Source organism: Plecotus auritus (genome assembly GCF_963455305.1).
Source record: "Plecotus auritus genome assembly, chromosome: 8".
NCBI lineage: Eukaryota > Metazoa > Chordata > Mammalia > Chiroptera > Vespertilionidae > Plecotus > Plecotus auritus.
Window position 1 is genome coordinate 23,245,381 of NC_137782.1, and position 23,234 is coordinate 23,268,614.

A 23,234-nucleotide genomic window follows, 5' to 3' on the forward strand; every position below is an offset into this window, starting at 1 on the left:
CTCCAGTGCCCTCTGCAGGACTGGTCAGGGCGTTCCGGTCCCCAGGTGGGTATACTGACAACTCCCAGAGTGAAGGGACCTGTTTGGGTTAATATACACTTACCTCTGTCAGACAGTCAGGTTTTAAAAAGAACCTTCATATTTATCATGAGTTGTGATATTTTTAAGTTGCAAAATATTTTTACATGCATTTTAATGTGAACAGTTTCTATTATAGTTTACATCAGTTAACTCACAGTTATAGTTACTTTACCCTATAAAGGGAAAACTCAAGAAACTTGCACTAAAAGCATGTTTCATGTCCAGAAATCTGTGTCATTTCCTTCTCTGTGTGTATGTTGTTGTTTGTTTGTTTGTTGTTGTTGTTTGTCGTGGTGGTTTTCTTAGAAATATCTTCATTTGGGGGTTTTAATTTTCGGTATGTTCTCCCGTCCCTTCCTGATAAGATCACTTTGTGTCTGTCATCACACTGACATCTCACAGCAGCCCATGAAGAAGGTGCCAGGAGTGCTGATCCCATTTTGCAGATGAGGAAAGAGGCTCAGAGGTAGAGGTTTTGCTCATGACTCTTTTCATACGTCTTCCTTGCCTGATGGACCATTTGGAAAGTGGCCTCAATTTAGGGCAGGTGACCCTAGGACATGGGTTCCTGATCAAGAAGCTGAGATCTAACTTAGGGTCTTGGATGTGATTCTGGACACCCTCTCCCACTTCCACAGCCCACCATGGTCAGGGTGAAGCCATGTTTCTCAATGAGCACGGGCTGGCTTTCTTGGGCCATGCTCATTGAGGAGCCCTAAAAATCTTGGTGTCCTACCTTTGCCACCCCTTTCTCTTCCTTGGGATTCTTGTCCGGGGACTCTCTCTGGTCAACAGGAATGCTGCCCCAGCACAGCCCTGCAGTGACTGTCCAGAGGTCCTGGGCAGGAGCAGAGCTGGTGGGGCCCTCTTGGGTTGGCCTAATGTTTGGGAGTGGGTGGGGAGCAGGATTCCAAGACAGGAAGTAGCCCTACCTTCAGAGGGGCTGAGCACAGGCAGGTCCTCTGTGCTCATTGTCCTCTACCCTTCCCAGGCTCCAGACTGGCTGCCTGCCAGTTAGATTGTCCCTTCACAGCACCCTTTCCTCCCCTACTCAGGACAGCGGGTACTGTCCGAGGGGTAGAGACCTACTCTCCTGTGGAGGCAAGTCCTGAGCAGCATTGCCCTTTGTTGCTATCTAGCTCTGTACAGCTCCCTGAGTGCTTGGGGTCAGTTCTGTGGCTCAGATGAGGAATCTGAGGCTCTTAAAGAGAAAGTGACTGCCATTGCTTGTATATGCAGAAGATATTTGCTCTTCAGGTCTGCATGACCTGGGCACTGGGCTTTGAGTAACTGCTGCCCTATAGTCTCTGTGGTCTCAGGCAAGGAGCCTATCCCTGGGCCAAGAGAGGAGAGAAGGGAGCATCTCCCTGTTTGATCATCAAGCAAATTCGGTGCTTAGAGCCCCTGCCACCAGGCTGTGAGCCACTTCCTTCTGCATAAAGACCACAACAGAAAACAATCCAAGGTTGGGGCAGTCAGGGCAGATTAAGGCTGACTATGCCATGTGGCTCTTGGTGTAGCAGTCTGTCTGCATGTGAAGAGTTTTTGGCAGGCCCATCCCCACTACAGCCTTCCCTTTATCCATGGCTTACCAGAGAGGAGAGCCGACGTGTCTAAAGCCCAAGCTATGAGCTTGGAAATGGGACTTGAAACTTGGTCTTTGTGATTTCAGATCTGTTAGTCTCCCATTCTGGTAACCCACCCTATGAGAGGCGGTGGTATGCACATGCCTCAGACTGTTGGTGCGTGTGCAGGTGGGGTGCTGTGGCTGCTACAGGCTCAGGAAGCAGCTTCTGGCCTGGGCCACATCTGCATGCACTGATCTGAACTTAGAGCCCTTGTCCTGACAGAGATACCGGTCTCCCTCCCATCTCCAGCCTAGCAGGGACCTCTGAGTGCCTTTGGCTTTTCTTTTCCCTCGTGTTCCCCCGAGCGTGTTCTCCTGTGGTTCTGAGTGGGTATGAATGCTGGGTTATGGGTCTCTGGGAATAGGGTGTTGCTGTTCTCCTGCTCCTCTAAGCAGTTCCCTTCCTGACCCCTGGTAGGGTCTCTCTTCCTGTCCTTCCTGTCCCACTGCAGGTGTGACCCAGACTGACTGTGGCCCAGCCCCCCAAAGTAGGGCCAAGGCTGTGTCCGACCCAGGGAGTCTCCTCTCAATGATGACAGTCCCTGGGGGACTGGACCTGGTTCTCTCAAGAAAGGGGACCCAGCTCTATTTGTTCTGGGAGGCAGAAGGAAGGGAGGCACGAGATCGCACAGGATGTCGCTTTTAAAAACCTAGAAGGGTGCTTCACTCTAGTGTTGTGTCCTTTCAGCCTGCTGTTAGCTTGATGGCCTTGGAGGGCATCAGGACCAGGCTGGCACCTCCTTATGAGGGAAGTACGAGGGACCAGATGTGCCAACAGGAGCTTAGGAGACTTGGATGCTTGGCCTGGAGCTGCTCTGTGCCTACCTGTCTTGGGTGGGAGCCTGTTCTGCCTTCAGCCTGGTCTCAATGGAAGTGAGCCCAGGAGCACAGGGCATGGCTGGGGTTCACTCATGGCTACCGTCCATCAGTGTGTTGTGCACATGTGCACGCGTGTGGGGTGGCTGCGTGTAGCCCAGCAGTAGGCTTCGTACTGACCTCCTAGCTGTCACACTGTGACTACTTCTATGTACTGAAGGGAGGGGCTGAGAGGAAGGGCCCAGGTATGCACCACACAGGCCTTGTCCTACATGCATTTGTGTGTGTGAGGTTTTGTGCCTCTGTCAGAGATGTGGGAGGATGACAGCAGCTTTGCACCGGAAAAGCATGCTGGTTTCTGTTTCAAAGGACAGATTTTGTGGTGGTGCTGCAGTTTCTCATCTGGGCATTTCCCCTATTCAGCTCCTCCTTCCATCCCTGGAAACTGTCTTTCTGGGCTGGGTCTTTGTGACTCAATTTTCCCCCTCCCTGTTTCTACCTGAGTATGACTCCTAATTTAAAAAAGCCACCCCCATTTTGTTGCCCCTCCCCCCACCTGTGTAACTGTCTTTTTCATTTGTTGGTCATTGAGCAAGCACTGCCTGGCCTACGGGGAGATGAGGTGTGTATATGCATAGTGCCACTGGGGGTCAAGGGTATGGCCACTGCATGAAGGCGTTTCCAAGTTGGGTCTTGGTAGAATTGGAGTCCCGGAGATAGACAGTCCCTGGCTGGGAACCAAGATGAAATGGGGGACAGGAAGGTGCTGGCTGTTCTTTCCATTGGCCCGGCTTTTTTTGGATGGAGTAGAGAAGATGGGAGGACAGAAGCTGGGGGGTAAATCATTGAGCCCCATGATGAAGGGCTTTAAAGGCCAGAAAAGAAGCATGTTCTCCTTAGTGAGCAACTTGGGGAGGGACCAGAGAACAATGTTCTGTAAAGATTCTGAAGACTCAGGAAGGATGGCTCATTGGTGAGAACTGGGGGCAGAGCAGGCAGCAGGGAAGTCAGGGCTTTCAGCTGTAGAACCAGGCCCGAGGGGCTTGCTGAGGACATGGAGCAGGCTGGTAGAACCAGTAATGTGTGGAGGGGGAGCTGGGGTTGGGGCCAGAAACCTTGCCATACTGTTCAAGGTGGGATGGATGTGCCCCAGCTGTGGCTAGAGGGACAGGGAAAGAGCTTGGGGATTTGGCCCCTTGGGACATTCCAGCCAGTGGTGTGCAGTTTGGGCTGGGAGGGCTCTTGGGGCGGAGGCTGGCCAGGCAGCATGTTGGCACTGCTCCTGGCCCCACATCTTCCAGGCCTATCTGGGCTGAGTGCATTTGGAGAGAGGGGCTCTGAGGGAGTGCTCAGAAAGCCGGGCTTCTTTCACTTGACCTGATCCTCCCTAAGTCCCTTTATCTGGCTGGTAAGTCTGCTTTCTGTCCAGGGCCCCAGCTAACACCAGGGGAGAGTGGGTGTGTGGCCGGGCAGCCTTCTCCAGGCCTGGGTTCAGAACCTATGTGCCTGAGCTGATTTTGGTGAAGGAGTGGGCACTGGATGAGCTCCTGCCACGCTGCCTACAGGGCTGGGTAGTTGAGCTCTCAGGACTTTTGATCTTACCATCATCCTCATGATGCCGTTATTGGTTACTGTGTTCCCAACGAAGCAGCAGTGGGGTCAGGCAGTTGTCACTCTGCTGAGGTCACACAGCTAATATGACCTGAGCTGGGTTCCAGCCCAGAGCCCATGAGTGGTTTTCTACCACTCTGCCTTCTAGAGAAGCGCAGTCTAGCCCTTTCTTTATACATGGTGAAACCGAGACTGAAAGGCAAACGAGTCACTCAGCATCATCTCTGGATTAGCGGCCGAGGCAGGTGTCTGCCATTCAGGCCTATGCTCCCCATCTGTGCTGTGTTAGGGTAGGGGTGTGCACAGGCCTGATAGCCAGGATAGGAAACACCCCATGGACAGCTGCTGCTTTGGGGGACGAGGCCTCTTGCTGACATTTGCTTGTGGGTGACTTCAGAGGGTCGGCCATTTCAAGGATGCACCAGTTCTTTGGGCCTGATCCTGCCCAGCCCCGCCCTCCCCAAGGGACTGTGCAGTTTGGTTTGTGTACTTTGTGTAAGGGAAATGGTCCTCACAGAACAGCCTGTTTCTCTTTCTAGGTTCCAGCTTTTTTTCAGGTCAGAGTAACCTGCTGTATTCTTAGCAAGGGAAAGGTACACGGGACCAAGCTCCCTCTCCCCCAGATAGCTCACTCAGACCTCTCAGCTTTGAGCAGAGGTATGCTTAGGTGCACCTCAGCTCTCTCTTGTCACCCAGCTGCCTGCCCCTCCACAAGAGGAGTCTCTCTGTGGTCCCTCCCTGAGGGAGAGTGTGGTATTAAGTGAGGAAACCAGGTTGCCCTTGTTTCAGTGCTAAGTCTCAGAGACCCCAGCCTGACCTTGACCTCTTCTCTACCTTCCTAGTTGACATTCGAGAAATCAAGGAGATCCGCCCAGGGAAGACTTCACGGGACTTTGATCGCTATCAAGAGGACCCTGCTTTCCGACCGGACCAATCACACTGCTTTGTCATCCTGTATGGGATGGAATTCCGCCTGAAGACCCTCAGTCTGCAAGGTGGGAGTCAAGGGGCTGGCGGAGGCAGGGGAATAGTTAAGGGGAATGTCCCCTGGTCTCTGGCTCCGTGGGTGGTATGTGTCCTCAGTTCAGCTGTTCACCCCTCACTCACAGCTACATCTGAGGATGAAGTGAACATGTGGATCAAGGGCTTGACTTGGCTGATGGAGGACACATTGCAGGCAGCCACACCCCTGCAGATTGAGAGGTAAGAACCACCCCTGCCCCTGTGGTTAGAGTTGGGGGCGTTGGGATCTAGGGAGCAGGGCAGGGACAGCCTGCTGATCTCCCTGGGCCTGGCCCTGGCTGGAGAAGTGGCCCTCACTGCAGGCTTCTCCCTCCAGGTGGCTGCGGAAGCAGTTCTACTCGGTGGATCGGAATCGTGAGGATCGGTAGGTCCTGAGCTGTGGCTCTAGCCCAGCAGGGTGAGCTGGGGCACCCATAACAGTAACCATGCTTCAGGGTAGCTGCCTGAAGAACCAGAGGACTCAGGGGACCTGCCTCCAAGGGGCTGGGGGTTGGCAGGTGGTTCTGGCACAAGTAGCTTCCTGCAGAAAGCCCTTTGGTGGCCATGGTGCAGGCTGGCAAAAGAGGCCAGGGACAAGAAGCCATGTGCCCTGCCGCTTTAGGCAGAGACAGGAAGTGCAGAGCTTGCTCTGGGCGTCCTGGAAAGAGGCCAGGGGGCTTGTAATGTGTGCAGGGGGTACTTTGAAACTGTAGTGTGATAGCCAGAGGGGCCAAGGAGAGAAGGGGGACAAAGACCAGGTCATGACTGTTTCTGTGAGAGAGATGGGAAGCCAGGGAGGGTTTGGAAGAGAGACACAACCCGAGTTCACTTACACAGGCTTGCTGGCTGCTAGTGGAGAGTCCAGGGCAGCAACTCTAGCACTGTGGGTGAAAGATCGGGGGAGGGCTTGGGTCAGGGCGGAGGTGGGACTTGTGGGTGTGAGAAAAAGAGGAGTCGAGGGTGACAGCTTTTTGCCCTGAAAATCTGGAAAGGCAGAGCTGCCCTTGACAGATGGGAAGCCTGGGAGGAGCACATTTGGGGGCTTACCAGTTCATTTGGAGTGTGTGAAGTTTCATGATGCCCTTAGATGTTCAGGTAGAGACATTAGTAGGTAAGTGGGCAAATGGAGTGTAGGGAAGAAGTTGGGGTGGAGATGTTAACCTGGGGAGCATTTAGACCAGGGGTGGGCAAACTTTTTGACTCGAAGGCCACAATGGGTTCTTAAACTGGACCGGAGGGCCGGAACAAAAGTATGGGTGGAGTGTTTGTGTGAACTAATATAAATTCAAAGTAAAGGAGCGGAGAGGAGAGCAAGAGAACCGGATAGAACAGCCGGATCCGGCCCGCGGGCCGTAGTTTGCCCACGGCTGATTTAGACTATAGGAAGGCCATGAGGCTAGAATCACCTAGGGTAAGCGTAACAAGAAAAGGGAAGAGGGCCAGTGGCTGGTCCCAGGCTGCTTGGGTGTTGGGGACTGGAGAGGTAATGAGGAACTTGCCAAGCGATGTAGCAGCTTGTGAGATAAGAGGCGGCATGGTCCTGGAAGCCCAGGGAGAGGGAGCAGTCAGCTGTGCCAGGCCTCCAGGTGTGGTGAAGATGGAGGCCCAGGGAGATCAGCTTGGATTTCATAGCACAGAGGTTGTGGTGACCTTGAGACAGGCAATGGAGAGGGTTCAGGGAATGGATGGCTCTTTTAAGGCATTGCTGTGAAGGGGAGCAGAAAAGGGGTGGGCAGTAGCTAGAGAGGTACACAGGGGCAAGACATGTGTTTTGGGTGAGAGAGAGAACAGCCTGCTTGCAATGCTGATGGCAGAGTCCACAGAGCAAATGTGGAGTGATGCAGCAGGTTTCTTACCTGCGAAGTGAGGACCCTGACGGCCTACCTCCTGGTGACAGGGTCAAACAGCTGGCATCTACACAGGGCCAGTGCTTCTGAACAGCACTTGCTGGTGGCAGACCGAACCCCTCAGTACAGAGCTGGATTCGCTCGAGAGTTGTTGTGCTGACTGCCAGGCTCGTGAGCAGGAAGAGGAGTGGTTGCCATCCTTCCCTCCCTGATACCACCTCCCAGGAGAGAAAGCCTTTCCCCCATCTTCTCCATCCTGTTCTAGGCCCAGCAGTATCCTCGCCCCACTTCCTGACAGGGCACCCCTGGAGGGCAGGGGATGCTTCCCGTCAGGCTTAAGAGGGTGCCAAGTCACCGGCAGTGGTATTTGATTGAGTGACCTCCCCTTAAGTCCTCCCAGTGCCCGTGCGGAGGCTCAAACTCCCAGCATCCCTGGGGTGGTGTTGGAGGCACTGCTGAACTTCCCCTTAGAGGCCGAGGCGGGGAGGTGGGGGGAAGGCTGCATGAGCTGGACCTGCAGCATCTGGCTGCCCGCTTCTGTCCAGATGGGAGCCAGAGAGCTGGGGGCCAGAGGTATGGGCTGGATCAGGGCTGGTGGAGGAGGGCCTCACTTTACTGAGACTGGTCACTCCTTCCTTGCCAGAACCCTGGGCTTTTCTTTGCTCAGATGAGGAAACCAAACTGAGAGAAAGGGCTCTGATCCAGCCTCATCCTCAGGACTTCAAGTCTCAGAGTAGTGCTGTTTACCTGTCTAGTCCCAGGTGGATTCAGCCTACAGGTCAGAGGTCATGAGAGGCTGGGTGAGGCCACTGGAGATGTTCATGTTTCTTTAGTATATCAGCCAAGGACCTGAAGAATATGCTGTCCCAGGTCAACTACCGGGTCCCCAACATGCGCTCCCTCCGAGAGCGGCTGACGGTAAGGGCCTCCTGGGCTATCTGCGGGTGGGTGGGGGAGGCTGGGAGCCCATGGCCAGTGGGGCTGACCAGAATCCTGTGGTGTACCTTGCAGGACCTGGAGCTGCGCAGCAGCGATATCACCTATGGGCAGTTTGCTCAGGTGTACCGCAGCCTCATGTACAGCGACCAGAAGACGGTGCATGAAGCTACCTGCCCTCCCACGGCCCTTGCCCCTGCTCTCCTGTCCCAGCCCTGCTTGCGTCAGCCCTGCTGCCCTGCTTGGGGGCTTTTGGGAGCCATTTCTCCAGCTCTTCTCTTGAGGCCTACCCCCATCTGTCACCCCAGCCTTTCTTTCTGAGAGCCCCTTTCCCACCTGGCCTCCCAGGGCTCCCACTCTGACCAGGTTCTGTCTCCTGCAGATGGACCTCCCCTTCTTGGAAGCCTGCGCCCCAAGGTTTGGTTTGAAGTGGGGAGGTGGGGTTCCTTATGCAAGTGGAAGGCAGTGGGAGGGGGTGAGCCATATTGGATCATTCTTGGCAGCTGTGCTGGCTGGGAGCTGGGCTCTGCCTTCCAAGGGGCCCCTTATTGTCTGTGGACCATGGGAGCCAGCTGGCCGCCAGGCATTTCCCTTCTCTCCTGCAGGGCAGGGGAGCGGCCGGAGCTCTGCCGAATGTCCCTTCCGGAGTTCCAGCAGTTCCTCCTCGAGTACCAGGCGGTATGCTGGGCTGGGACTGGGCCAGGGTTCCCAGCTGAGGGGGGCTGGGCTCATCACTGACTGGAGCCTCTTATGTGCCCCCACTTGCCCACCCCCATCAGGAGCTGTGGGCTGTCGACCGACTCCAGGTGCAGGAGTTCATGCTCGACTTCCTCCGAGATCCCTTGAGAGAGATTGAGGAGCCATATTTCTCCCTGGAGGAGGTGAGGCCTGCCTTTCACCCCTCTGTCAGAGAGATGGGTCGGGCTGACCAGAACCCCACCAGTTTTCCAGGAGCCAATTTGCCTTAGGGGTGCCACCTTGTTCCCCTCACTGTCTACCTTGCCCACCCCACTTGAGACTGAGCACCCTCTCTCCTTCCCCCGCCAGTGAGCTAGGCCTGGGGCTCAGTTTCTCTTCCCTTCCCCATGTGTTCCTGGACAGTTTGTCACCTTCCTGTTCTCCAAGGAGAACAGTGTGTGGAACTCGCAGCTGGATGCCGTGTGCCCGGACACCATGAACAACCCTCTCTCCCACTACTGGATCTCCTCCTCCCACAACACGTGAGCGGTGCCCTTGGCCCCACCCAGCCCGACGTGGGGAGGGAGGGACTCCCCTGACCACCCTACCTTTCCTTCCCCATCTAGGTACCTGACCGGGGACCAGTTCTCCAGCGAGTCCTCCCTGGAAGCCTACGCTCGCTGCCTGCGCATGGGCTGTCGCTGTATTGAATGTGCGTTGGGGCCAGGGCTGGGGGAGGAGGATGGGAGGCCTGCCCACTTGACGGTACTCATGTTGCTCCCCAGTGGACTGCTGGGACGGCCCGGATGGGATGCCAGTCATTTACCATGGGCACACCCTTACAACCAAGATCAAGTTCTCAGACGTCCTGCACACCATCAAGGAGCACGCCTTCGTGGCCTCAGAGTGAGTGTGGGTAGGGACCCTGGCTCAGCTGGGCTTCAGCTCTCTCCTATGGCAAAAGGCAGAGGGCCCCCTCAGAGGCCCTGTCCCCATTTCACCTGCCTTTCATCTCCATCCTTCCTCTCCTGCTGCTTGCGCGAGCCATTGCTTCCCACGGAACTCCCTGTTTCCTGCATCCTTGTCCCCCCTTTCGTGGGTCCTTCTCTTTAGGTTGTGGAACACAGTCAAACTCTTCCTGTCCTTAAAAAAGATACTTCCTTAACCCTGACCATTGTCCTGCCAACTCTTCCCTTCACAGCCCAGAAAATTGTCTTTGTCCCATGTCCCATTCTACAACTCCTATTCACCTCTCCTGTGGTCACTGTGGGACGGGCTCTGGGAGGAGATCAGCAGTGACTAGGGCACTGGTCTCTGCTGCCTCAGTGAAGGAATCACCAGGGCCCCCCAGTAGCTGAATTTGGAGGCTGCTTCTCCTCTTTCCTGACCTCTTTGGTGTGGGATCTCTCTCTCGCGGGGGCAGCCTCCACTGTGGGACCAACTCATGGGACTGTGGCAGATCCGAGTCCCCAAGGTGCCCCTTTAGCACCCCGCCACCCTTCCAGTGGCCAGAACCTGCCTCCTCTCTGGGATAGCTCCCTGTAAATGGGACCCCAGGCCCTTGGCTCATAACACCTCACTGTGAGGGCTGTTTGGACTGAGACTTGACCCTGCAGAACCGTAAGGTCTGTGTCAGAACGAAGTAGTGGGGATACGACTTCTGGAAGAGACGGGAATCGTGACAGGGTGCTCCCACCACCTGGTCCCCTACCCTGCAGGTACCCGGTTATCCTGTCCATCGAGGACCACTGCAGCATTGCTCAGCAGCGGAACATGGCCCAGTATTTCAAGAAAGTGCTCGGGGACATACTCCTCACCAAGCCCGTGGACATTGCCGCTGACGGGCTCCCTTCACCCAACCAGCTCAAGAGGAAGATCCTTATCAAGGTAGGGGTGATGGGCTGGTGGGCCTCCTGCTCAGCACCTCTCCATGGTCATTGGTCAAGCTGCTGGTCTGGGGCCTAGGTGAGGCAGTGGGGCTTTGGGACTCCGGCTGGCACTGCCATATCCTGGCCTGCTACCCACAGCACAAGAAGCTGGCTGAGGGCAGTGCCTATGAGGAGGTGCCTTCATCTGTGATGTACTCTGAGAACGACATCAGCAACTCCATCAAGAATGGCATCCTCTACCTGGAAGACCCCGTGAACCACGTGAGGGCAGAACTGGCCGGGCTGGGCTGGGCAGGGTGGGACAGGTGGTGGGAGCACCCTGTCACCACCCCACTTGCGTCTCTTCTAGGAGTGGTATCCCCACTACTTTGTTCTGACCAGCAGCAAGATCTACTACTCTGAGGAGACCAGCAGTGACCAGGGCAATGAGGATGAGGAAGAGCCCAAGGAGGTGAGGGGCCAGCCCAGGGCTGGGGGCTGGGCTGGGCTCAGAGTCACTGAGTGTCTTTGCTGTCGTCCTCCCCCGTGCAGGCCAGTGGCAGCACTGAACTGCACTCCAATGAGAAGTGGTTCCATGGGAAGCTTGGGGCAGGACGGGACGGGCGGCACATCGCCGAGCGCCTGCTGACTGAGTACTGCATTGAGACCGGGGCCCCCGATGGCTCCTTCCTAGTGCGAGAGAGCGAGACCTTCGTTGGCGACTACACCCTCTCTTTCTGGTAACCCACTCCCTATGCTTGTGCACATGGGTGCAGCACCACCCTGAGGTAGCTGTGATTCATTTTCTTTCCTTCAGGCTTTCAGGGGAAACATTTAATCTCGCCCACAAGCTCACACACACTTACTCAGTTAGCAGCCTCCCTCCTGCAGGGCTGCCCTGTCCCCGCTCTGAGATTTGGTGCCTGTTTGGGACTCGGGCCTGTGCTCACTGCTTCCCCTTTTCCCTCAGGCGGAACGGGAAGGTCCAACACTGCCGGATCCACTCCCGGCAGGATGCTGGGACCCCCAAGTTCTTCTTGACAGACAACCTTGTATTTGACTCACTCTATGACCTCATCACGCACTACCAGCAGGTGCCCCTGCGCTGCAATGAATTTGAGATGCGCCTCTCGGAGCCTGTCCCCCAGACCAATGCCCACGAAAGCAAAGAGTGAGGGCGGGAATGGGGGTGGGTGGGACCTGAGTGGTGATGGAGGAAGGGGTCCTGACTCAGGCCTGTCCTCAGATGGTACCACGCGAGCCTGACCAGAGCGCAGGCTGAACACATGCTGATGCGCGTCCCCCGTGATGGGGCCTTTCTGGTGCGGAAACGGAATGAGCCCAACTCCTACGCCATCTCCTTTCGGTGAGTCGTGTGGCCTGGGATGCTGGAGGTGGTGCTGGCCTGCAGCTGGTCCCCTGTGTGACTGTTCTGTCCTTGTCAAGGGCTGAAGGCAAGATCAAGCATTGCCGCGTCCAGCAGGAGGGCCAGACGGTGATGCTGGGCAACTCGGAGTTTGACAGCCTTGTCGACCTCATCAGCTACTACGAGAAGCATCCGCTGTATCGAAAGATGAAGCTGCGCTATCCCATCAATGAGGAGGCACTGGAGAAGATAGGCACAGCTGTGAGGACCGGTGGAGGGCTGCAGCAGGCGGAGGAGAGACCAGCATGACCCTCCCGGGCTCACTGCTGGGAGGCCCAGAATCTACCAGTCGGGATATTCCAGATGTGGGGCAGGACTGGGCACAAGTTAGGCCGATGAGGTGGGGGATAGCCATTCAAGCAGAGGTCCCTGTGAGCCAAGTTGTGGGTGAGGAGGTCCTGGAGTCCACACAGGGAGAGGATGGGCCTGAGGCTGGGGGCTTATCCAGCCGGGTGTGGACTAGAGTGTTCCTGGGGCAGGAGAGTAGGCTATAGAAGTGGAATCGTGGAGGACAGAGCTCCAGGGGGAGGAGACTGGTGAAAAGGCAGGACCTGATGGTGCAGCGCCAGTGAGGGTTCTGGACCGGGTCATGGCCTTGGATAAAAGGAAGGAGTCTGGGACAGGAGATCCACTTGAGACTCTTGTCATCAGTGATGCGGATGGCCAGGGAGAAGACTGCCATCCACTGGAGCTGGGGTGGTGAAGAGTGTGCTGGGGGCCAGGCTCAGCAGTGAGTGAGGGAACTGCCGAACAGCTCCGCTGCAGTGAGCTCGCTAATGGGGTGGGTCTCAAGCTAAGAACGTGGAGAGGAAGAGGTGAGGCCATGCCCACTGAGGTAGGAAGACCAGGCGCCAGTGAAGAGGGCAGACTTAGTGACTGGCTGCCCTAGGAAAGGGGCATGTGGCAGCCAGCACCCCTTTCGTCTCTGGGTGTTAACGTGTCCCTTTCTGTCCCCTTTCTAGGAGCCTGACTATGGAGCCCTATATGAGGGACGCAACCCTGGCTTTTATGTGGAGGCAAACCCTATGCCGACTTTTAAGGTACAGCCTCGGGCCTGTGGGCACAGGAAGCGGGGGATAGTCCCCAACTGCTTGGGGCTTGCATTTCTCTGCTCAGGGCCCATCTGTGGTCTTGGTGGAGAAGTGGTGTTTGTGGTTTTCCGAGGCCTGAGAGGTTGTGAGAGATGTGTGGTTGGTGTGTGGCCGCAGCTCTCTCAGGGCCAACCCCTCCCAGCCCGTCCCTGGGGGTCAGCACTGACGCTGTGGACTGTTCCCCGGGGTAACCCTGGTTTCCTCCTTGGCAGCAGTGGGGGGAAGGGGAGCATACTTGTCAGAAAACTGTTTTTACTACTCACTCCCTCACCTCGTGGCAATCTTTCAGGCAGGACCTTTCTCTTTTTTCTCTAAGGGGTAAGAGTTGTGCCCTATTCCTTCCCCATCCCCCCTTTTCCTCAGCAGCCAGGGAGCCTGGGAGAAGGTTCCTTCTTTTTATTTTTCAGATGAGGAATGATGGGATCCCAGGGGAGGCACTCCCTCCCGGCCTGCCAGCCCTAACTGCTGGGGCCCAGGCCGGGGCCTGCAAGGTTTCACCTGGGCCCCGAGGTGCTTCCCGGGTAGAGGCGTGGCTCTGTCCCAGGGACATCTGTCCCGGAGCCTCCTGCAGGGCAGTGTTGAGGACTGCAACTAGGCGGGCTGCTGCCTGGGCCCCAGCTGGGAAGCCCAGGTGCTGGTGTGTGCACATGAGGCTGCAGTCGGCAGAGTGGCAGGCAGGGACTGTGCTCACCGCTGCTTCTCCCCGTGCAGTGTGCAGTCAAAGCCCTCTTTGACTACAAGGCCCAGAGAGACGACGAGCTGACTTTCACCAAGAGCGCCATCATCCAGAATGTGGAGAAGCAGGACGGAGGCTGGTGAGCTGGGTCCCTGGGCTGGAGAGCCCTGTAAGTGCCCGTCTGTCCCACGCGTGTCTCCGCAGTGCCTGCCTGGGCTTAGGTTGTGGGGGTCCCTGGCAAAGGATACCCCCCTCGTGAGAGTTTGGGGTGGTTGCTGGGGGTCAGCAGCCTGTGGCTTCCACAGGTGGCGGGGAGACTATGGTGGGAAGAAGCAACTCTGGTTCCCGTCAAACTACGTGGAGGAGATGGTCAGCCCAGCAGTCCTGGAACCTGAGAGGGAGGTGAGGCTAGAACTGCTGGCAGAACAGGAGTCCCACCACCAGCTTCCCTGTGCACACATCCATCACACAGGTGTGCCTGTGCATGACAGCCACCCCACATGTGCGGTCATCACAGCTGTGGTGTCCATGGTCTCCAACATACACGTGCCACGTCTGTGTAATCATGTGCACACTTATAAGATGTATTTGTCATATGCAACAGACATCCCCTCACATGCATGTATACAGAAGACCTGCTGACGAACCCTGTGGGCTTTGCTTCCCACAGCACTTGGACGAGAACAGCCCCCTGGGGGACTTGCTGCGGGGGGTCTTGGATGTTCCAGCTTGTCAGATTGGTGAGTCCCATCCCTTCTCTTACCTACTGTTCCTCAGAGTTAGGCTCTCTCCATGCTCCAAGTGGGGATGCCAGTGGTGGCCCCAAAGGCTGCTCTCACTCCGAGCTCTTCCCATACTTAGATACCCCCTCGACACCACCCAGGATCCTTCCTGCATGCTCACCCTAGGCCAGGCACAGTGGCTGATGCTGACATCCACAGTCCCAATGGGTTGAGTCACACGGTGTGACAGATGGTCGGGGAGGGGCCCAGGGTCCAGATTTGAGGCCTATATCAGACAGACTGGGTTCAAGCCCTGGCCTCCCCACTTTGGCAGTGCAAACAGGCCTGACAGAGTAGCGCTGCCTCCCTCCAAGTGTTGGGAGGAGGAAAGGTGATGAGAAAACTTGGTGAAGGCACCGAGAAATATCTGACCAAGCTCTTCTCTTGCTCCCCCAGCCATCCGTCCCGAGGGCAAGAACAACCGGCCGTTCGTCTTCTCCATCAGTATGGCATCAGTGGCGCAGTGGTCCCTGGATGTTGCTGCCGACTCACAGGAGGAGCTGCAGGACTGGGTGAAAAAGATCCGTGAAGTGGCCCAGACCGCAGATGCCAGGGTGAGTGCCTGCTGGAGTCTGCGGGGTGCTGGGTGGGCAGCATGTGAGCCTCTAGGCAAGGATCTGGAGGAAACCCACATGAGCTAGCGATGTGGCCTGTTAGGGTGTGTTGAGATACGTGAGACCATCCACGTGGGTCATCTCAGTCGGGCAATTGGATACACAGGGCAGAGGTAAGAGGAGAAGTCCTGGGCTGGAAGCAGGTGTGGGTGCTCAGGAGGCATGAGGACTGTAGAGGAGGAAGAGGAGCCTGGGAAGGACAGGGCTGTGGAGTCACCCACAGGCATGGGAAGAATCTGAAAGTACCCTTTGGGTTTGGCTGCAGAAAATGGCCTTGGTGACACTATCAAGAGCCAGGGCAGTGTGAGGGCTGGTATTGGATGGCAGTGGCCAGGCTCTTCAGGACCTGGCTGTGGAAAAGAGTAGAGGGCTGGGATTTGGGTGGGCGTTAATGCCAACAGCTCGGGAGCCAGCAGGATGGAGCCCGAGCTTGGCTGGAATGGTCAGCCTTCTGGGGGAGGGAGGACCCTTCCACGGAGCCTAGGAAACGGAGAGAAGGAAGTACTTGCAAGGATAAGGGAATTACTACTTGGTGGCCATTTGCCCTAGTCATTTAGGGTGGGATAGAATGGCCTCAAAACAGATTTGTGAGCTGAACAGAGGGGGGACGGGTCTGAGGATTGTGCCAGAAGTGTGGTCTGGGATAAGGTACTGGCAGATCAGGTGGTTGGAGGGATGGATCCCAGGGTCTAGATGAAAGTGGATGAGTCCCTGGTGGAAGTGGACCTCCAGGGGTAAGAGGACAGGATGGGGGCTCTCGAGAATGGGCTTCTGTCGCCAAAATGTGGAAGTAGATGTTGTGTTGGACTAGGGGAGCTGAGGCAGTAAGGCTCAGGGTGGTGGAAGGATGGTCCTTGGGGTACAGAAGACCGAGCCAGAGGCCCAAGTCCCCAGTGAAGTCACAGGGAACCAGGAGGTGATGGCCCTTTGGCCTGCGGAAAGCTAGGTACCAAATGGTGACAAAAAGCATCCTTGGGTAGTGCAGCCAACCCGGACCCCATCCTCTCCTCAGGCAGAGAGGAGGGACAGTTCTGGGTCGAGGCCGAAATAGAGGGCTCTGTGTATGATCCAGTGGGGTCTGGAAGGTGCAGGGGACCTACTCTGTGGACTGGCCAAGGCTGGCAGGGGCTACTTTCTTCTCCGTGGGGCTCCGCCTGGGGCTACAGCACCCTTGTGTGTGTCACCAGCTCACTGAGGGGAAGATGATGGAGCGGAGGAAGAAGATTGCCCTGGAACTCTCCGAGCTTGTCGTCTACTGCCGGCCTGTCCCCTTCGATGAAGAGAGTAAGGGCCGAGGCCCAGTGGGGGTGCTCTCCATGGGGGGGTGCGGTAGTGTTTAGTCCCGGGTGCTGGCCCCCCAACACTGCCTGGGTGGGCGGGCTCTGTAAGTGTTCTCCCTGTTTGGCCCAGAGATTGGCACAGAACGTGCCTGCTACCGGGACATGTCATCCTTCCCGGAAACCAAGGCTGAGAAGTATGTGAACAAGGCCAAAGGCAAGAAGTTCCTGCAGTACAACCGGCTGCAGCTCTCCCGCATCTACCCCAAGGGCCAGCGGCTGGACTCCTCCAATTATGACCCCTTGCCCATGTGGATCTGTGGCAGTCAGCTGGTGGCCCTCAACTTCCAGACCCCAGGTGAGGAGGTGACCTGTGGGGCGGGGAGGAGCACCCTGGGCAGTGGGGCTGGAGGTCACTAACCTGGCTCTTGCAGACAAGCCCATGCAGATGAACCAGGCCCTCTTCATGACCGGCGGGCACTGTGGCTATGTGCTGCAGCCCAGCACCATGCGGGACGAGGCCTTCGACCCCTTTGACAAGAGCAGTCTCCGCGGGCTGGAGCCATGCGCCATCTGCATCGAGGTGGGCTTCAGAGCGGGAAGGGGCTGCTCCACTGGACTCGTTTCAGGAGTTAGAGATGGGATGCTGGTTAATAAGACGGGAAGGGCACTGCTCTGTTGTTGAGCTTGAGGAAGACATAACTGTCCTCTAAGGTGGAAAGGCAGCTAGCAGTCTCTGCAGCGGGGCTGGACAGTGAGTGGCACAGGCCAGAGGCAGCCGGGTGTGAACAGGGCTGGCTCTTGACTAAGGAGTCAGGCTGCTCCTGAAGCCAAGCTGAGGGTAACCACTGCCTGGAAGGAGTAGGCAGAATGTGGGCAGGAAGCTAGTACCAGTGGTGAACCAGGGGCCTGGTGCTCAGTGGAGCAAGTTACCCCAGGCCCAGGCTCGCATGCCTTCGCAGTTCTTGAACAACCCTGATGCGCCTGCTGATGTGGGGTTCAGGGTGCTTGGGGCCTGAGCAGTCTTGGAGGAAGTGTGAGGAGAGTATGGGGTGAGCATCTGCTTCCGAGAGAAGAGATTCCTTTTTTCCCCTAGAGGTAATTTGAAAGATTTCTATGTTAAAACAGACATGGATATAATGTGAAGTAGATTGCAAAAACTCAGATGAAAATTTTGGTTAAAGCTAAGACACCTTCAAATGAATGTTTGCTGTCAGCAGTTACTCCTAGGGACTTAAGGGGCAGTGTCCTGGGGGCCCAGCAGAGGGCGCACTGCCTTCACTGCATAGTGAGGGCTTGGAGGGAGCAGGAAGGACAATCCCAGGCCCATCTTTGTCTGCCTTACAGGTGCTAGGTGCCCGGCATCTACCAAAGAATGGCCGAGGCATTGTGTGTCCCTTTGTGGAGATTGAGGTTGCTGGAGCTGAGTATGACAACAGCAAGCAGAAGACAGAGTTTGTGGGTGAGCCTTCCTTCCCCACTCACTGTCCTCATCCTCCCCTCTGCACCAGAGGCCCTATCCTCTTGAGGTGATGGCCTAAGGCCTTTTATCCTTGCTTTTGCAGTGGACAATGGCCTCAACCCCGTGTGGCCGGCCAAGCCCTTCCACTTCCAAATCAGTAACCCTGAATTCGCTTTCCTGCGCTTTGTGGTATATGAGGAAGACATGTTTAGTGACCAGAACTTCCTGGCTCAGGCTACTTTCCCGGTGAAAGGCCTGAAGACAGGTGAGGATCCTGCCTGTGATCTGGGGTGGGAGGGTGGGGGCCTTCCTCAGCTCCCCCCCAGGCTGAGGGCCAGGCTTTCCTCCCAGGGTACAGAGCAGTGCCTTTGAAGAACAACTACAGTGAGGACCTGGAGTTGGCTTCCCTGCTGGTCAAGGTCGACATTTTCCCTGCCAAGGTAACTGCAGGGGGTGGGACCCTGGCCGGGCTGCAGCCTCGCAGGTGCAGGGGAGTCACTGACTTCAGGTGCACTTCCCTCATTGAAGCAGGAGAATGGTGACCTCAGTCCCTTCAGTGGTACGTCCCTGCGGGAGCGAGGCTCTGATGCCTCGGGCCAGCTGTTCCATGGCCGGGCCCGCGAAGGCTCCTTTGAAGCGCGCTACCAGCAGCCATTTGAGGACTTTCGCATCTCCCAGGAGCATCTCGCAGACCATTTTGACAGCCGGGAGAGAAGGTGAGGGGTGGGGAGTAGGTGCCACTATGCATCTCGGCAGAGGGGGTGCTAGAGAGATGGGAAGTGGCTCAGTCGATCGTCCTTTGATACCCTCTTCTCCTGGTATAAGCATTGTAACCGTCTGGCTTGGGGCTGGGCTGCAAGGCCCTACTGCCAGTAAGGACACTTGTCCCTTCTGTCCAGGGCCCCACGAAGGACTCGGGTCAACGGAGACAATCGCCTCTAGCTGTGCCCCAGCCTCGTGGAGAGCAGCAGGTGCTGCGTGCCTCTTGGAATGCCGTGAACTGGGTTCATTGGAAGCGGCCTGCCATAGCACCCTTCCTGGTCTCACAGCCTGGAGCCTGAATTCCAGCAGAGAATGCTAAACAAAAACCAAGCCATTAAGATGTATTCCTGTTTGGGGCCTCCACACCCCAGCCTGGGTGAAGGCAAAAACTGTTCTGTGTCTCGCATTAAGCACACACATCTGGCCTGACTTCTGGAGGTGGATCCTTCCATCTTGTGGGGCCAGGACCATGTCCGAAGCCCCTTTGAGAGAGAGAGGCTGCCTCAGCTGGTAGCACAGGAGGCTCTGAGGAGCAGCAGCAGCCTTGCTGGGCCAGGGAAACCAAGTTTACATTGTCCTGCAGCTTTAAAACCACAGCCGGGCAGGGGTGGGGAGTGGATGCCCCACAGTTTGGCCTTGGAGTTAGGGCATAGGAGCACAGGGCCTGCCCGAGGAGGAGGACACAGCACAAGGGCACATTGCCCATGGCGGGGAACACGACCCAGCCTGAAAGATACAGGGGATCATGTTAAAAGTAGCAGTATTGGGCGTCGCAGGCCATGGAAGGTTGCCCTTCGAGGGGCCAGTGGAGGAGGCTGAGCCCCAGGGCACCACCTGAAGCAGGGACAGGCAACATGTCCCAGAGCCACAGCAGCGCCTCGGGGCCATGGAAGGACAAGAGCCCAGAACTGGGCGCACCACTGGGCTACACACTCCGCCACTGCCCATCACTGAGGACCTGCTTACCAGGTAGTCAAGTTTGTGGACGTACTTGAGGCCTTTGTCGGGATGATCGGCACCAGTGTGGCCAGAATGGAGGAGCAAGTCGCTAAGGCAGAGGCCCAGCTAGGGACTTTGCCCAGTATATTCAGGAAACTCCTGCACACAATTCACATGCCCTCCTTCAACAAGGCTCTCCAGAGGCCCCAGCAGATTGGCTATGAAACCCCATCCTGAAGACCACTTTCTCTGTTACAGTGGAAGCCCGGGGTCTGAGTGCCAGCCAGCCCTGCCAGAGGGTGCTGCCTGAGATTATCTCAAGTGTTCAGTCAACTGAAAACCCTAGTATTAGACATACATGATGTTGGAGTATAGAATTTTAAAGTTTATTTTTTGCACACTTTCTCACTTTTATTTCCCATACATGTATGATTTTTCTATGTCTTCCATGTCTAACCTGACAGCTGCTGGGTGATGGGGTCGGGGAAGCAAAGGAAAGAATTCGGCTGTGCACTGTGGCAGAACTGTTATTTTTATGGGTTTTCCAGCTCAGCTAACAGCGTGACTTTTTCACAGTTTATATCTACTCTTAAGAAAAACCACTGAGCCGTTAAAGCCTTGTTATTATTTGGTCCCAATATTGATTCAGTTTCCTATAGCTTACTTTTAGGGTAGGTGGTAAATTATTTAACATTATATTAAACTCTCCTTATTATGAATTGTAAACTGAAGGAAATCATACAATTTCTGAGAAAAGGTAGAAAGGATGACCTCAAATCCTGATTTGTCCATAGCAAACATGTCTACATATGGTTGCCAATGTTTGGTTTATAATATAAATATTAAAAATTTTAAATTTTATTGGGAAAGCTTTCCTTCTAAAAAAGACTTTTTTAAAATATTTTTTTTCTTGATGGTATAACTAACTTACTCCTCACCATGGAGAAGCCTCTGAGAGCAGCAAGTGTGTGGCCTGCCCTATTGGGGGTTCGATTTGGGGTGTTAAGGCACTGACAGGAATGGGGTGGGAAGAGATGAAATAGCAAAGCTTACTCTGGTGAGGTGGTTTTTTTTAAGGCAAAAAAGACTTAATACGCTTTCCCTTAGGACTGGAAGAGGGATCAAGGAGGTGCCTGCCTTGTGGGAGGTGAGGGGAGGACAGGCGGTCAGGTGCTGAATGAAGCCTCTGAGCTGATGGCAGCTTCGGTCTAGCTGGTTAGAAGGTCCAAGGAAGGAGATGGGGAAGGCAGCCCCATCCTGAAGGACAGGTTGGGGCCAGGCCCGAGGGTGCTTAGGTGCCTCACACACGCAACCCCGTTGCCTGCGTTTGGGCTCAGGTGTAGCCATTGCTAGTTCTGCTGCTCTCAAGATCTGACTGCCAAATAAATCATCCTTGTCTCCTTCCTTTAACTGGTGTGTTCTTTTGTGGGCTTAGGAAAGCCAGGTTCCTGGAGGCTTGACAAGGGACAATCACCTGGTATTTTTTCTGCAGTAGAAGCAGGTGGGAAGTTCCCGGTCAAGCAGAACTTGCCTCCTCTGGGCTACAAGGAGTATGAGGCCACCCTCTCCTCCAGGGTGCCCACCTAGGGTGTTGATGGGTGGAGTGTGAAACCTCTCCTTTCAAAACACACACAGTGTTAAACATAGGGTGCTATGTGCCATTCTGGTTGCCTCTGGAGCATGCAACCAAAATCTGCTCAGAATATGGTTGAAAAGGCCCTTCCCTCCCCTTCCCCTCCTGTGTTGCTTTTATCATGGTCTGTGCTGGTGGGGAGAAAAAATCATGCCGTACAGAGTGCCTGCCTGCCTGGTGGGTGGATGGGTGGAGACCGGCATATGAAGCCATCCCAGGGAGCCCAAGAAGACCTGTCATCGAAGGGATACAGGTAAGTGTAATTAGTTGGTTCTTAGGATGGTAATTAGCATCCCCTACTGCATAGACCAAAGCATGGTTGGTGGCTTTGGATCAAGATTGTTTTAAGACAAGCCCAATGTGGATTTAGAGTTGTAGGTTCAAAACATCCCTTTCCTGTTTTACAGGTCAGACCAAAGACATACATTTCTCAGGTTCACAGATGGGGGTCAGTCCTGGTTCATTGTAGGCCCCTCTAAGCATCACCCACTTGGAGAACTGGGCTCCTCATTTAAAATACTTCCTGTCAGTCACTGAACTAGGTATGACAGCCAGTCCCAAACTGCCACCGCTCAGGTTCTTGCTCGCCTCCTAGGCTTTCCTCCTGGAGCTTCCTGGTGCCTCTCAGAGGAAGGAGGGTGGCGGGTGATAGCCCAGAAGTAAGCCCATGCCTTTATGAAGTCAATGTCTGACAAAGGAGGCAAGTACATACAATGGGGTAAAGACAGTCTGTTCTAGCATTTTTCAACCGGTATGCCACAAGAATTATTTTTAAAATATGCAATACCTGGCTATTCAGGGGCACTGACCTCTTTTCCCTTAGATTGTCAAATAAAAAAATGACAACAGCCAACACAACAATAGCCATCAGGTCTGAATTTGCTGCCTTGAACCATAATATATAGTTCGTATAATAGGTTGCATCTTATTGGTCACATCGCATAAGGTTGTGTCCAGTTGGTACCAGAAATCATATATACAAGTATAGGCACTTGGTTTTTTTACAAAATCACTTTGGAGAAAAAAGTGTAGATAATTTGGTAAATCTGTCAAAATTACATCTATATTTTTTTTGTCAGGTCACCAATAAATAATTTTTTGCTATACTACAGAATTTTAGTAATTAGTTTATGTCTGCCATGGGATGGAAAAGTTGAAAAACGCTGGTCTATTCAATAAAAGGTGTTGGGGAAATTGTACAGATACGTGCAAAAAAATGAAACTAGACTGCCTTCTTACACTATAAGCAAGAATAAACTCAAAATGGATTAAAGACTTAAATGTAAAACTTGAAACCATAAAACTAGAGAAAACATAGGCAGTAAAATATCTGACATTTCCATTAGCAATATTTTTTTTCTGACATATCTCCTCGGCCACAGGAAACAAGGAAAAATAAACAAATTGGGACTACATCAAACTAAAAAGTTTTTGCACAGCAAAGGAAGCCATCAACAAAATGAAAAGACAATCCACTGAGTAGTAGAACGTAGTCCCCAATGATAGATCTGATAAGGAATATCTAAAATTTATAAGGAACTCATACAACTCAAATTTTTAAAAAATCCAATTAAAAAATGGGCAGAGGACCTGAATAGACACTTCCCTAAAGAGGACATAGAGAGGGCCAATAGACATGAAAAGATGCTCAACATCACTAATCAGAGAAATGCAAATTAAAACCACAATGCGATATCACCTCACACCTGTCAGAATGGCTATCATCAATAAGCAAGTGTTGGTGAGAATGTGGAGAAAAAAACCCTAGTGCACTGTTGGGGGGAATGCAGACTGGTATAGCCACTGTGGAAAGCAATATGGAGTTTCCTCAAAAAATTCAAAATGGAACTGCCTTATGACACAGTGGTTCTATTTCTGGGAATATATACGAAGAAACCTGAAACACTCATTCGAAAGAATATATGTTCATTGCGGTACTTTTTACAACAGCCAAGCTTTGGAAGCAGCCCAAGTGCCCATCAGTAGATGAGTGGATTAAAAGGCAGTGGTACATTTACACAATGGAATATGACTCGGCCATAAAAAAAGAATGAAATCTTACCTTTTGCGACAGCATGGATGGACCTGGAGAGTATCATGCTCAGG

At 54.4% G+C, this 23,234-nt stretch overlaps 1 protein-coding gene across 2 annotated transcripts in view; it reads left to right on the plus strand.

Moving 5' to 3' along the window:
• PLCG1 (phospholipase C gamma 1) overlaps window positions 1-20,356 on the plus strand; it is a 38,356-nt gene extending 18,000 nt beyond the window's left edge. Inside the window, exons 3-33 of one of the 2 annotated variants that reach the window (XM_080685595.1) lie at window positions 4,978-5,130; window positions 5,245-5,338; window positions 5,475-5,522; window positions 7,818-7,902; window positions 7,996-8,079; window positions 8,303-8,337; window positions 8,526-8,598; window positions 8,700-8,801; window positions 9,022-9,140; window positions 9,225-9,310; window positions 9,384-9,504; window positions 10,317-10,485; window positions 10,626-10,748; window positions 10,837-10,938; window positions 11,019-11,206; window positions 11,437-11,637; window positions 11,713-11,832; window positions 11,913-12,093; window positions 12,855-12,932; window positions 13,695-13,798; window positions 13,965-14,061; window positions 14,330-14,399; window positions 14,838-14,995; window positions 16,243-16,339; window positions 16,466-16,690; window positions 16,767-16,915; window positions 17,680-17,794; window positions 17,898-18,059; window positions 18,146-18,234; window positions 18,323-18,510; window positions 18,694-20,356. In XM_080685595.1, the coding sequence (XP_080541721.1) occupies window positions 4,978-5,130; window positions 5,245-5,338; window positions 5,475-5,522; window positions 7,818-7,902; window positions 7,996-8,079; window positions 8,303-8,337; window positions 8,526-8,598; window positions 8,700-8,801; window positions 9,022-9,140; window positions 9,225-9,310; window positions 9,384-9,504; window positions 10,317-10,485; window positions 10,626-10,748; window positions 10,837-10,938; window positions 11,019-11,206; window positions 11,437-11,637; window positions 11,713-11,832; window positions 11,913-12,093; window positions 12,855-12,932; window positions 13,695-13,798; window positions 13,965-14,061; window positions 14,330-14,399; window positions 14,838-14,995; window positions 16,243-16,339; window positions 16,466-16,690; window positions 16,767-16,915; window positions 17,680-17,794; window positions 17,898-18,059; window positions 18,146-18,234; window positions 18,323-18,510; window positions 18,694-18,736 (3,659 nt within the window). In that variant the 3' untranslated portion in view covers window positions 18,737-20,356. The remainder of the gene's footprint in view (window positions 1-4,977; window positions 5,131-5,244; window positions 5,339-5,474; window positions 5,523-7,817; window positions 7,903-7,995; window positions 8,080-8,302; window positions 8,338-8,525; window positions 8,599-8,699; window positions 8,802-9,021; window positions 9,141-9,224; window positions 9,311-9,383; window positions 9,505-10,316; window positions 10,486-10,625; window positions 10,749-10,836; window positions 10,939-11,018; window positions 11,207-11,436; window positions 11,638-11,712; window positions 11,833-11,912; window positions 12,094-12,854; window positions 12,933-13,694; window positions 13,799-13,964; window positions 14,062-14,329; window positions 14,400-14,837; window positions 14,996-16,242; window positions 16,340-16,465; window positions 16,691-16,766; window positions 16,916-17,679; window positions 17,795-17,897; window positions 18,060-18,145; window positions 18,235-18,322; window positions 18,511-18,693) is intronic. The other variant, XM_080685596.1, reaches the window with a different exon arrangement.
• Window positions 20,357-23,234: the final 2,878 nt, after the last annotated feature.